This window comes from Lygodium microphyllum, chromosome 13 (genome assembly GCF_053477565.2).
Source record: "Lygodium microphyllum isolate KBCC chromosome 13, Lygodium_microphyllum_v1.1.10, whole genome shotgun sequence".
Classification (NCBI taxonomy): Eukaryota; Viridiplantae; Streptophyta; class Polypodiopsida; order Schizaeales; family Lygodiaceae; genus Lygodium; species Lygodium microphyllum.
The window spans coordinates 41,472,127-41,485,926 of NC_141147.1; the positions used below are offsets into that span (position 1 = coordinate 41,472,127).

Genomic DNA, 13,800 nt, shown 5'->3' on the forward strand with positions numbered 1-13,800 from the left:
TCCTTAACGGTACCTTCTTTTGGAGATGTTGATCTATGATAAGCTACATTATTATATTCGTGATCTAGTCATGTATTTGAACAAGTGTGTACTCCTATTGGAATATGCACGAAGTGTTTTTGAGATCTTCTTTGTTCTTCACATGGGGGTAAATCACATTTGTTAGTCTCTAATTATTTAAAGAGTTATGGTTTCAAAATGAAAAAAAGCGCTGATAGATAGCCTTACAAGTTAGACATGAAATGGTTATGTATTCATTGATGACGAGGCTTATATTGATACTAAGTCAAGGGGCGCCCAACTATTGACAATGGATGTTACAAATGGTTTTATTGGATCATCCATCTTAATCACCAGCTAAGTGGAGCGGTGCTAATATAATAACTTCTCACATCGTACATCATACGAGGTGCCTCGGTGCTTATGTACCGGTTCTTAGCATAATTAATAATAGAGAGCATTGCTGTTAATATGGGCTGGTAGAGGACGCTGGCTTGGTACTGCTGGCAGCTGAAGGGCTATAACCGAGCTTGGAGACGGAGAGACGAGTGCGTGTTCAAGAGTCAAGACCATTACATTAAAGCTGGCAGATTATCAGAGACAGGACTATCCTGAGCAGCTGAGCTTCTGCTGCTGCTGAGCCCATTAAAGCTGGCAGACTATCAGAGACAGGAGTCAGGACTACCCTGAGCTTCTGCTGCTGCTGAGCCCATATTTATTATATGTTGAGCCTTTCGCTTCTCCAAGAGCAGGCACAGCACATCCAGGATCTCCCTCATCGATGGACGATCTTTTGGGATGTGGTTCATGCAGAGCAAAGCTATTTTCAGGACTCCATAAACTTCATCTAGACGTTCTGCTGATGAATCATTTTGATATCCATTGGGATGGAGCAACAAAGCTGGATCTATCACTCTCCGCCAATCTTTTGCATTATATGCCGACTGAACCCATCCTACCAGGTTCTCACTCTCATCACCATTAAACATCTGAGCAGTCGGTCTCCTCCTTGTGAGCAACTCCAGAAGTACCACTCCATAACTGTACACATCCCCTTTGTCTGTCACCCTTCCCCCGCACGCATACTCTGATGATCACACATTACAAATCCCACACGATATGTCTCAATTTAGATAAACTCAATCTAAGACGTGTTTTGTGATCAGTAGTAAAGCCTCTACCAATTATCAAAGCACTCACGAATGTACAGTTTCCACATTCCCAGCTTGCAGCTCAAGCTTGAGTTAAATTAAAGACTACTAACAGCAAACATGATAACTCTCACCTGGAGCCATGTATCCAAACGAGCCTCTCAAAACAGATACTGATGCTGCATCTTCCTCTGGAGCAATCAGTCTCGCAATTCCAAAATCACCTATGTGCGGTTGGAAGTCTACATCCAGAAGAATGTTACTTGGCTTTAGATCGCAATGAAGAACTTGACCGAATCCTGTGTCATTATGCAGGTAAACCAGGCCATGTGCCACTCCCAATGCAATTTGGAAACGCTTGTTCCAATTCAGGTTGCAACGATCTTCATATAGGTGTGTTTCTAAATTCCCATTTGCTACGAACTCAAGAATCAGAGCTTTGATATCGTTTGATTGACAGGCACCCAGAACTCTTACGAGATTTCTATGGCGAATTTTGCCCAAGATTGTACACTCTGCCTTGAAGCTGTTCTCTTCCTCATACACCCTGAGCATCTTAAATTTTTTGACAGCAACTGCTGTTCCATCTCTCAGCACACCTTTGTAAACAGTGCTGACGCCACCTTGGCCGATAATGTTGTCAATGCAATATCCATTCGTTGCCTCGAAGAGTTCTTTTGGATGCAAAGTGTGCCGCTTCATAAAAAGTTGAACATGCCTTTCGTCCTTATCCATCCTCTTCAGTCTTTTCATATAAATCACCACCACAACAAAAGCGATGGCGCCTATTCCCACTGGAGCAGCTATGCAACTGACAATGATGTTGAGTTTGGCTGTCGTATGTACATAGTGACTTGTTGCTGGATGAGGTGCACCATTGGCCTGCAGCTCTGAGCATGGCAATGTCAATGGAAAACCACAGAGGTTTGTATTGTTCAGATATGACTGATTGCTGAACGAGCCAAATTGATTTCCTGTTGCACACCCAATACAAAGATGAGCACTACACTCCATTCGTATAACATATGCTGCTAATTAATGTTACAGAATGGCCAAAAGCTAATTACCTCTAGGTATTGGACCAGATAGATGATTATAAGACAGATTCAAGACTGCCAAATATGTCATTTCTAAGAATTGAGCCGGTATTGAACCAGTGAGAGCATTGTTCGAGAGATCCAAGGACTCCAAGGAGTGTAGATTTGCAAGTCTAGGTGGGATTGTCCCTGTCAGCAAATTACTTGAAAGATTGAGGTTGTATAACCCAGTGAGCGAGCCTAACTCCTCAGGTATGTTGCCACCAATGCGGTTGCCTGAAAGATCCAAAGATGTGACTACCACCAGCTGGAAGTTATTATACAGTATCTCTGTCCCTTTTGCCTCAACATATACACTGTCTTGCGACAGAGCACTGTTGCCAGTTACATCTACACGAATCTTAAGACCTTCCATGTGGTAGATCTGCTTTGGGATGGTGCCTGAAAAATTGTTATTCGATAAGTCCAGAAGCTGAATTTTGTCAAGCTTCGGTATCCAAGAAGGTAAAGATCCAGTGAGTCTATTATAACCTAAACTGAGCACTCTGAGATTCTCAAATTGAGCCCAGGAATCTGGTAAAGTTCCCTGAAACTGATTGTGGCGTATATCCAGAACTACCAGGCTAGTGTAATTGGCAAAGGATCCTGGAAGAGCTCCTGTCATGCTGTTGTATGCAAGCGAGAGTGTGTGCAAATGCCTGAGTGAGCCGAATGCAGTTGGGAACTCTCCATACAAAGAATTATTCCCAAGCTTCAACCATTCTAACTTGGTGCAATCAGCCAAGACTGCAGGTAAGCCACCAGAAAACTGGTTGTTGGATAGATCGAGGTAAATCAAATTGCTGAGATTTCCAAGGAAGGCAGGAATCTCTCCATTCATATGGTTGGTGTTCATGGCTAAGTATTGGAGGCTTTGCATGTTTCCAAAGGTAGAAGGTATCCCTGAGAAGCCATTAACTCCCAACAAAACAGCAAACAGGTTTTTCAGTTCACCAAGTTCGGGAGGGATTTCACCATGAAGTTTGTTGTTGAACAACACAAGGGTCTGCAGGTTTTTGAGATCCCCTAGCTCTGATGGTAACAAGCCTGTGTGCTGATTGGAATACAGATGAAGGTTTTGTAGGTTTTCCAGCTTTCCTAAAGCAGGTGGAATGTGTCCAGAGAGAGTGGTGCTAAACATGAAGGCGTCCTGGAGGCTTGTGAGATTGCCAAACTCCACGGGAATACTGCCATTAAGATTCATTTGGAAGAGCTTCAAGGTCTTAAGGTGTTGAAGCCGGCCAAGCTCTGGAGGGAGGGGACCTGACAAGTGATTAGATGAAAGGTCAAGGTCTATGAGATTGGAGAGGTTGCCCAATTGCGGTGGCAGAGGGCCACTCAGGTTGCAGGAATAGCCCCACAAATGTTTGAGGCTCTTGAGATTTCCGAGCTCTGGTGGAATCCCCCCGTCAAAGTTGTTCATCATTATGGCAAGGGTCTCGAGGTTTTGGAGCTGATGGATGTCTGGAGGTATGGCACCTTGTAGCTGGTTTATGATGAGATAAAGCTCTTTCAATTTGGACAGCTTCCCGAGCTGCGGTGGGACTGAACCCGTGAGGTTGTTTTTGCCCAGATACAGGTAGGTGAGGTTTGACAGGTCTCCAAGTTCTGGGGGGATGGCTCCTGTCAAGGTGGGAAGGTCATGCAGCTGTAGCATGTAAAGGTTAGAGAGGAGGCCGAGGGAGGGTGGAATGGATCCCGAGAGGAGGTTGTGGCTGAGATCGAGCCAATACAGGAGGGAGCAGTTGCCCAATTGAGGGGGGATGGGGCCAGAGAGTTGGTTCTCTTTGAAGTCGAGGTGGGTGAGGCGGGAGAGGCGGCCAAGTTCGGGGGGTATGGGGCCTGAGAGGTTGTTGATGGAGAGGTTGAGGCGGGAGAGGAAGGGGAGGTGGGAGAGGTTGAAGGGGATGGTGCCGGAGAGGTTCTTGGCAGGGAGCTGTAGGGAGACGATACGGGAGGCGGCGTCGCAGGCGATGCCAGCCCATGCGTCCCGGCAGGGGTCAGAGGAGGAGGAGGTGTTGGTGGCATCATGCCAGGAGGCCAAGGCGTGCAGGGGGTCTGCAGAGATGCTGGCTTTGAAGGCGAGCAGGGCTGCTCGCTCCTGCCGTCGGGTGATTAAATCATGATCATCGTCAGCATCATCATCACGTGCAGCTAGTGCAATGCGAATATAATGCCCCCCGTCCTGCTGCGTCGACGTGAAAGGCCTCGCACTGCCCATTAGAATCATCATCAGCAACAGCAGTAGCGGGAGGAAATGCATCGCTAATTTTCGCCTGAGCTGGTTGCACAACAAATGGCATGCAGCACAAGGCAACGTCGTCGACCACCTCCAGTAACCCAAAATTCGTAAAGCTTTATATAGCAGAACCGTGGACGTCGCCCAGTCGGGAATTTTTTTTTTACCAATCACGTGCTAGAAAATTCTCCCAGGTCACGCTCTCTGGGAGACTACGAGACCGGGGTCGGTGCGTCCGTGTATTTGACGGTTGACCCATCAGCTAGGAGACTAGGTCTAAGGAGGCTGGTGCCGTGCTCGTTAGAATGCACTTTTCTGCCCACTACCACCATTCGATGTGTCATCGATGATCATCAATGTCTCTAATAGTTTAGCTAGGTGGATAGATATGTCCAGGTTGACCCATCAGCTAGGAGACTAGGTCTAAGGAGGCTGGTGCCGTGCTCATTAGAATGCACTTTTCTGCCCACCTACTACCATTTGATGTGTCATCGATGATCATCAATGTCTCTAATAGTTTAGCTAGATGGATAGATATGTCTACCTTCCATGTGCCATAAATGTCTACTAGAGATATGTCCTCTAGTTTGCATTACATTGTATCCACTAGCTAGTTAAAGTATACCTTGCTATGCACTAAGGTCCGAGCAATGGTGAACAAAACATAAGCATCTTGTGACATGTGACCTAGTGCTCATGAAAATCTGGCCTTTCGTGTATTTTCTCAAGGCAAAATTTGAGAAATCCTGAACAAATTTTGGAGTAATCTTCACAAAAAGTGCTTGATTTCTCCATATTTTAGTTATAAAAATGGCTAAAACCAGAGCAAATCCAGCTGTATGGAAGCTTTGTCCTTTTTCTTCATTGGTAGCAAATCTGACCTTTCCATAATTCCTCCCACTACCCCACTGAATCTAACAAGTTGTTTCTTGGCTTCACTCAATGCGGTTGGTGTCCCCTTAATAGCCCCAAACCCACCCTCTCTTCTGATCTTAATGGCTCATCCACCCAGTATCTCCTTTCCAAAATTCTTTGGATATTTTAATAAGGATCCAGATGCCATTATCCACCAATTCGATGTGGCATACACAGTCAACTACCTTGGCTAGGTCAATGAGGCCCATAAGGTCGTAGTATTTGAATCCTTGATGAGGAAAAAGACTACAACCTGGCTAGCACTAGAACATGGATGGCCATCATGGAATGAAGCACTCATTGCTTTTCGTATCTGGTTCCAACCAGACCGAATGGATGCCTAGAAACTTGAAATACTTCACCACCTTAAGTAGAGTGATCCATCCGTCCATGTGTATACTACCAAGTTCACTATCCTTAACAATTGGATTGATCCCAATGCTCAACCAAAAGATGAAATGTTGAATACCCTCTATGTTTAAGGTTTCAATAAATCTATTTGAAAAGCATTTACTTCTTATGATTTATTAGTTAATAGCATCGACCCATTCTATAAGGAACCTCTTTGGTTAAAGTAGTTTCTATCAAAAGAAAAGTCGAAAAAAGGGAAGAAATCTAGTAAACCCACTCCAAAGCATCGAAATTACGATAGTAGTGATTCCACTTCTGATTTTGACATGGAGACAAATTCCAACAATGAATTCTGTCAAAAGAAAAGTCAAGAAAAGGGAATAAATCTAGTAACCCTACTCCAAAGCATCAAAATGACAATAGTAGTGATTCCACTTTTGATTCTGACCTAGGGATAGAATTTAACAGTGAAGAATTTGACTCCAAAGAAGAGGTAGAAAAAAAAGCCAACCAAGAGTAAGAAGAAGGACAAAGGCAAGAAAACATTAGACAAGATTAAGAAGGATAAGGTCAAAAACCTCTAGTGTGTACACAGTGCAACAATCCCGAGCAGACTATGAATATGGCCTCAACCAAAGATGGTGCAATATTTGCAACATGGCTACTCACAAAGCACTGAGTACTGCTGGTACAATGGTCGGTACAAGATGGCCCATTACAGAGGATGACAAGGTACTAGTGCAAACACTTCCGGCCAATGGACAACACTCTAGGAAAATCCAGCTCCTCCTACCCCCATTGTTCCTTATACCAAATAGGAGTATCAGCAACTCAACAGTGGTGGCTATGGTGCGTGTGGTAGAGGTGGAAGAGGCCGAGGAAATTTTTGGCCTTTCACTAACATTGCTTCTTTTGTATGCAGGAAGGACAAACACCCACGCCTATGATACTCAAAAAAGACAAGGACAAGGCATGTCACATATGGCCAATGCTAATATAGTGGACATCAAAGAATTGCTAGATCCAGAGGTGCACGTGATTACTTGGTCAAAAAAAACCTATAAAGATGCTGCATTGCGACCCAGGAGGCACTTCGTGGGCCAAGCAAGAGAAAGTCTGCCAATCAAGTGGTAGAACTTCTCTTGCTATCAGGCAAGATGATGGCACCATGTGAGCTGATGGCAATGAAATATTCAGCCCAAAGCTCTAATCCAAATGTTAAACCTAGAAAGTGCATCGGAAGCCCAAAGTAATCACAATGTAATTAGTATCCCACACAATCATGTACCTTTGGCTTTGCCTCACACATTATCGAGAGGTAAGTTTAAGTTTAAATCCCCTAAAATGTGTATTTGCTATTCGAGGTGACATTTTATTGGGCCACATTATTTCTCAAATGACATTATTGCCGACCCCACCAAGGTTGCATCAATCATGCAAGCCATAGTATCAGATTCACCATCCATGCTACTCGGATTCTTGGGCCAAATCCGGTGGCATGGTTGCCACTTGCAACTTTTGGCACACTTAGCTATTCCTCAGAATAAATTAGCACATGTAGCCAAACGTATCTACCAGTGGAATGAAGAAGCTAACTTGACATTTTGTCACCTTTGGCTATTACTCTCAAGGGCCCCAATTGTGATCGCATCAAATTGGGTGAAAAGTTTCCATGTATTTGTTGATGCCTCTCACATTTCTATTGGAACTATGCTTATGTAGTAGGATGCCAATTGATGGTTCTGACAAGTGTTTTATGCAAGCAAAAGCTTGTCCAATGGGGAGAAAAACTATTCAGTCAACTGAACGAGAATGTCTTGGTATGATCTGCTCAATCAAGAATTTTTGACATTATTTACTCAGGCATGCTTTTGTTTTTCATGTGGATCATTCAGCTTTAGTCTACTTAGTCAAGTAGCAAAATGTCATTGGGTGACTCGCCAGATGGATTTTGATGCTATAAGAATTCAAATACACAATAATACATCACCGCAGAACCTAGCATGTGATTACAGACTTCCTATCCTACTATGATTTTGAAGAACCACCAATTGGTATCAAAGATGACTTCTCGAATGCACAATTTTTCCGTAGAAGTGGATGCACCAACACTTGAGCCACCAAACCCTCCATGGTTACTCGGGGAAGTTACTATATGTATATCCTCTACATCATGTGCGTTCAAGGCCTATCCTTATCTGTGAATTTTTCATGAATAAAACATAATCCTTTTGTAGATGGTGTGATTAAGGCCTTGTCCTTTTGCATTAATCACACCATCTTTAAAAAAAGAATCTCCTCTTTAACATCCTTATTTTTTGTCTAACACTTGTGTACAAACATGTTTTCCCTCTTCACACATTCTTTGTCTCTTGCCCTCCTTCCATCTCCCTGCCATGTCATCCTTCCAACTCACCACCGATGAAGTTACACCCCCCAACTTTAAGGCTCTTGCATATGCCAAAGGTTGGATGGACTTCTTGCAACTCACCAACTTCGCCAACCTCCCATAGAGCGCCACCCCAGTCCACCCTAATACCCAAACCATTCTGGAGCAGCTTCTCTCCAATTCTACCATTTACATCTAGGGCCACAAATATAAGCTCTTTGCAAAGAGAGTGTAAGAGAAGCTATGCCTACTTGCCCATGGTGAAGTTGACCCGCCAACTCTCCCCACCATCACCATGAAAGATATTTCAGCCCCATCCTCAATGAGGACTACCAACTAAGAAACCTTGTCGGCAGCTCCAAATAGAAGCTCAATGCCCTTAGGTTCATGCTCGAGGCCCGCTACCTATAGGCTAAGGCATTCAGCATCTCCAAGAAGGTAGCCTTGTTCTTCTTCTCTCCTTCTGATATCCCTATCGCTTGGGTCCGTGTACTTCTAGACCACCTCTTTGTGAAGGCAAAGCATCTTTCTAATAAGTGAGGCTATCATCCATCAGAACCATCAAGTTTATGTGCAACCAACACTTTACCCTCCTCTTTCCCCTATCCACCCTTGTCGACCCTCCTCACCAACTTTTCTCATTGGTGGCAAAGGTTCCTTAGTCGCAACAACCTGAGATAAGAACCATGCTAAAGCCCACCCCCAATCTTACTGAGGATGCCATCAAGAGTGCCAAAGGACAAGTCCTCAAAAAGGAGGATTCCCCTACTAGCACCACTGCCTAACATCTCGCCCACCATGACCTGCCACCCCAGGAGGCCCAACCTCCACGGTCCCCCAAGAAATCCACCTCTTTCGCCAGCGTTGTGCCAAGCTAGTCTCCTCAAGTTGAAGGGCCAAAAGAGGCCAGGGAGGAGGAGGCCATTGATGATAACAAGCCCCCCACTCTCACTTCTACCCTCACCAGTCTAGATAGCACCTCCTTTATGGCCACACCCCTCCTTGCTAACTTGTCCCAACTCATGCTAATTCCATCCGAGTTCAGTTTGAGAAATGGCCCATCAATCATTAAAATTCATCAATGGGTTCTTGATCAGGTACTAGCATCACTAGTAGGACCTCAAGGCCGAGTGGATCGCCTCAAGCAGGCCAATATTACCCTCTTCGAGCAATTGTGGCAAAAGGATGCTACTCTCTAGGAGCATTGCCAAAGGCTGGAGGTGAGCCAGCATGCATAGCTTGCCTTTGCTAATGATATCAAGAGCAAAGCACAGTAGTTGGAGCAAGAAAACATTTTCCTCCAAGCTCGCAGGGCTAGAATAGAGAACCTGGAGGTCATCGAGGAACTCCAGCACTACTACAAAGCGGAGTGGCTCGATATATGGAAGAAGCTAACTCATTCCACCCTTGGCCCTTATTGCCCTAGAGCCGCCCTCGGGACTAGATCCAAGATCACAATGCGCTTGACACAAAGGATGATGGTGACATCAACGAGTAAATTTTGTGGGTCCGAGTCCACTAGTGGCGCATTAATGAGCTGATGAGTGCAGGAGCATTGAAGACTACTGTTAACCTCAGCATTAAAAAAAGTGAAAAAAATGAAAAAGTGCTCATATTCCTTGGCCGACTAGTGGAGGCTCATATGGTAGGTCGGTCATGCCGACCTAATCGCCTTCACGGGCTATAAAAGCTAAACCCCTTCACAGCCATCGATCATCTATCTTTCACCCAGTCAGAGTTGTTCTAGCTAGCCTTAAGCTCTTCACCTATCTTTTGTCTAGATCGCCATCTAAGCTTCACTGTGGAAGCACACGGGTGGACAGAGCCATCTCTGTATCAATTGTTTGGAGCTAAAGAAATTTTCTAATTCTCCTCTTATCTGTTGTGTACTCTCTATCTCTATCTCTTTCTCAAATTCTGTTCGCTACGCCGTGTAATTTTTACAAAAGGAAATCAGACCTAGAAGCACCCAAAAGCACAGGCATGGCCACAAGAAGTCAAAGGCACAGCTATCGGAGCCCAAAAAATGCTAAAAAAGAGAAGGCGCACCTTTGAATGTAAAGGTGCTGCCAAATCCTTATAAAAGAGCACGATGCTCCCTCATGTGCAAATTGTAAAGGTAGATGGCCGGTAGAAAGGAAGCTAGGAAGATAGGAGGACAATAAGAAAGAGGGTCTAGGCCATGGCCAGCCATGTAAAAGAGGGGATGACCACCCAAAAGGGATTTAGGGATTTGTATACAAGGAAAAAAGTGAAGGAAGAAGCTCATTCATTGGTGTGTGGCAAACATGATCTATTCTTCTTCTCTTCTTCTTTCCTTCTTGCTTGCTTGTATGTGCTTGAGAGAGGGAGTGTGAGGGAGTGAGTGTGTGAGGATGAGGGATCAAGGAGAAGAAGCTCTCCATCATCTCCTCTCTTCTTCTCTTCTCTTCTTTTCTCTTGTCTTACATGTGGTTATGAAGGATGGAGCTTAGAGATGCAGGCTTGAGGATGCTTGAGCTCACATCACGAATCGTGGAGCTACTTGGTTGCTTGAGGGAGGAGGTTACTCGTTCAGACATCAAGGTAAGCTCATTACACCCCTGTAGGATCGAAGGCATGTCGGCTAGGTGAGAGATAGCCAATTGTGCTCGCTTGAGAAATGCTTGAAGCAATAAGTGGTTGGTGGGTCTTGGCGGTTGAGCATGAGCTCCCTCTACATTTTGGTTCCGTTGCTGAGACCAATGGATTCAAGCCTGAGCACTTGCATGCCTCAAATCGAGCGACGACATAAGGGTTTCATCCCCAAACTGGTGCTTGAGATAGGTAGGAGATTTCAGGGTTTTAATCTTCACAACAAGTAAATATTTTAGTTTTTTCATGATTAGGCAAGTAGGATGAATCATTTGAATATTGGGGTTTTTATTTTTATTGCATTTAGAGTAGGATAGGATTAAGAAATCGAAGGAAAAAGCTTTAGGGTTTTTGCTGGAAAACAGATCAAAATAGGGCAAAATCAGGTAAAAAATGGGCTTGCAATCCATTGACAAGGCATGAGCATTAACAGGGTAGCATTTGCGCATTAGGCCAAGGGCTCAAGAACTAAGGAAGGGGGTTGAAAGGCTCATTTTTAGTGTCTACAACACACACACACACACACACACACACACACACACACACACACACACACACACACACACACACACACACACACACACACACACACACACACACACACACACACACACACACACACACACACACACACACACACACACACACACACACACACACACACACACACACACACACACACACACACACACACACACACACACACACACACACACACAGTTTGAGCTTTCGATGAATCAATCGGGTTTCCCATGAGTTTTCTGCTTAGATCAAGTATGTAGAAACCTTCCTATGTATCTACCCTTGGATTCTGGTGATCCTTGCTTTGTGGGTATGGCCAAAATCGTTGCCACGAATCAATTTTTTGTTGCCGCTGTTTGTGTACTGACGGAATCAGACATGGTCCACAGGGGATCTGATTCTTAGAATCGGACACTCGAACATCCGATTCGTGAAATTTGGACATTGCCAGATTCGGATGGCCACTTTGGGACAAACCCCAGAATTGGTCTTTGGCGAGTCCTTGGCCCACTCGGCCCAACTCGATTCGACCCCACCTCACTCGGTCATTCGACCTGGCTGATTTGGTCTAACCACTCGACCCTACCCACTCGGACCATAGTATTCAGCCCCTTCGAATCGGACAAATGGCCATTCATCTCACCTTGCCACGTAGCATTCGAATGACTGGCCTTTAGACACTTGGCCCTAGAATTTGGCCCTAGGTCACTCAGACAGTCCGAACCTGACACTCGGACCTTGCAATTCAAACCAGTTGGGTTGAATCTAGAATTTTTCAAATTTGACATTTGTAGACCTTGACTAACCTAGACCATAGCCAAGACAAACCTCCGGGAGTGATATAGATGAACATTACACCCTTTGGTGCAAGAAATGATAGAACCAATGAATTGTAGGTCTAGCAACGTAGGTCTAGCAATGACGCTAGCCAACATTACACCCTTTGGCACAAGAAATGATAGAACCAATGAATTGTAGGTCTAGCAATGACACTAGCCAACTTGCTAGTTGTCCACCCCATTGAGAGTGCCATACTGAGTCATAGACCCTCAATTAGACCTTGACTGAGCGAAAAGATGCAACGCAGATCCTAGAGACCAGTGAGAGCGGCCAACGGCCAAGCTTAAAGCCCTATCAGGCCAAGAACATAGACGGGAGTGTTGAAGCTGCATTTATCATTCTACATTGCACCCCACATTGTTTTTTGTCACTTGAAGTGCACCTGAAGAAAAGATAAAAGCGTGATTTCGCATAGTGCATGAAAAAGAGTACACGCATAGACACACACACACATACAAAGTGATGATAAATGGAGGACTGTCTGCAAATAACAAGGAACTCACTCAAACTTAAGAAATTGAATGAATCCACCAGTAGGAGAAGACCCTGAAACTTAAATGGGTAATCAAGAACCCTAAGTGAGAGTGCCTAAGAAGGAGCCTACAATGCCACTCTGCATGATGGCCGGAAGTTCTTGTAGCCGATCCAAACCTATCACGTTCCATGTCCCTAGCAATAGGCTAGAACTCCATCTTGGAGTATATGACGGGCAACTTAGCTGGCAGCTTGGCCGCTAAAACTTGAAACTTCTCAAGGATCTCATGAACGAACCTAAGTGGAAGTGGACTAAGGTGCACGACCTAAAATTGATGTATAATTGGGTCCTAGTCATCACTGATGAGAGTGAGGCTAGAGACTCCTAGGAGACGACGAGCAATCAGAGGGAAATAGTTTGAATGATGAGTATGAAGACTGTTGTTCTACCAGCGAGGAAACTGAAAGGAAAATTGACATGATAGAATACTATATTGACGAACATGTAATTGAGAAAATATGGATAGACTCCAAACCTCAAAAGAATAACACTTTTAGAATTGAGAGAGGAGTAATGCGCAGGGATTGTGATCGCACATGGTTGGAGCACATAGGTACAATTGACTATGAGCAAGCAAGCCTAGCCCAACCTAGTGCTGTCTCATTATTCAGGATAGAGTTGCCATCTAAGCTATAATTACCAGGAGAGACTCCCTCTTCTAGTGAAGATGGAGAGTTTGATTCTGAATCGAAAATAAGCTTAGATAGTGATCCTGAGATACCTCAACCGCCTAAGAACAAATGTATCAAGGGGGACCTACCAGTCCACCTACGGCACCGAAGGTTAAAGGAGGAACTAAGGGGATAGTCAAATGAACCGTTGAGGAGCAAATAACACCACAAGACCTGCCGAAACAATTCACTCAGTTTAAGAAAGGCGATAGAGTAGTGATCTTGCTAGGAGCCAAACAACAAGGGTAGACAAGTGAACCAATAGAAGGGCCAGCCAAAGTCAAGGGTTAATCTAGCTAAGGAAGGGGAGATGCCTCGACCTGCCTTTATAGCCAATGACTTGACCGAGAAGGAGGAAGCCAGTCTCATTGCTCTCTTACGGGAGTATATAGGCGTCTTTTCTTGGTCCCTCGAGTCCCTCGATGAGCTAAAAGGGGTAGATCCGAGTGTAGTGACTCACAATATATCCATGACACCTAATGCAACGCCAATCAAGCA

At 44.7% G+C, this 13,800-nt stretch overlaps 1 protein-coding gene across 1 annotated transcript; it reads right to left on the minus strand.

Moving 5' to 3' along the window:
- Positions 1-218: 218 nt before the first annotated feature.
- On the minus strand, positions 219-8,921 carry LOC148026549 (uncharacterized). Its single transcript, XM_087690324.1, has 5 exons — positions 8,834-8,921; positions 7,801-7,898; positions 2,219-4,328; positions 1,286-2,125; positions 219-1,087 (listed from the first exon to the last, which is right to left on the minus strand). The coding sequence occupies exons 1-5, from the start codon at positions 8,919-8,921 to the stop codon at positions 663-665; spliced, it is 3,561 nt and encodes a 1,186-aa protein (XP_087546450.1). The 3' UTR covers positions 219-662.
- Between the last annotated feature and the right edge of the window lie 4,879 nt (positions 8,922-13,800).

Bases quoted from the DNA above. Each gene is read 5' to 3' on its own strand.
- LOC148026549 (XM_087690324.1), bottom strand. From the start codon at position 8,921: ATGGTGGGCGAGATGTTAGGCAGTGGTGCTAGTAGGGGAATCCTCCTT. The intron at 2,126-2,218 runs GTAATTAGCTTT...GGTGTGCAACAG, and splicing joins ATCTGGTCCAATACCTAGAG to GAAATCAATTTGGCTCGTTC. The intron at 1,088-1,285 runs GTGAGAGTTATC...TGTGATCATCAG, and splicing joins GTTTGGATACATGGCTCCAG to AGTATGCGTGCGGGGGAAGG.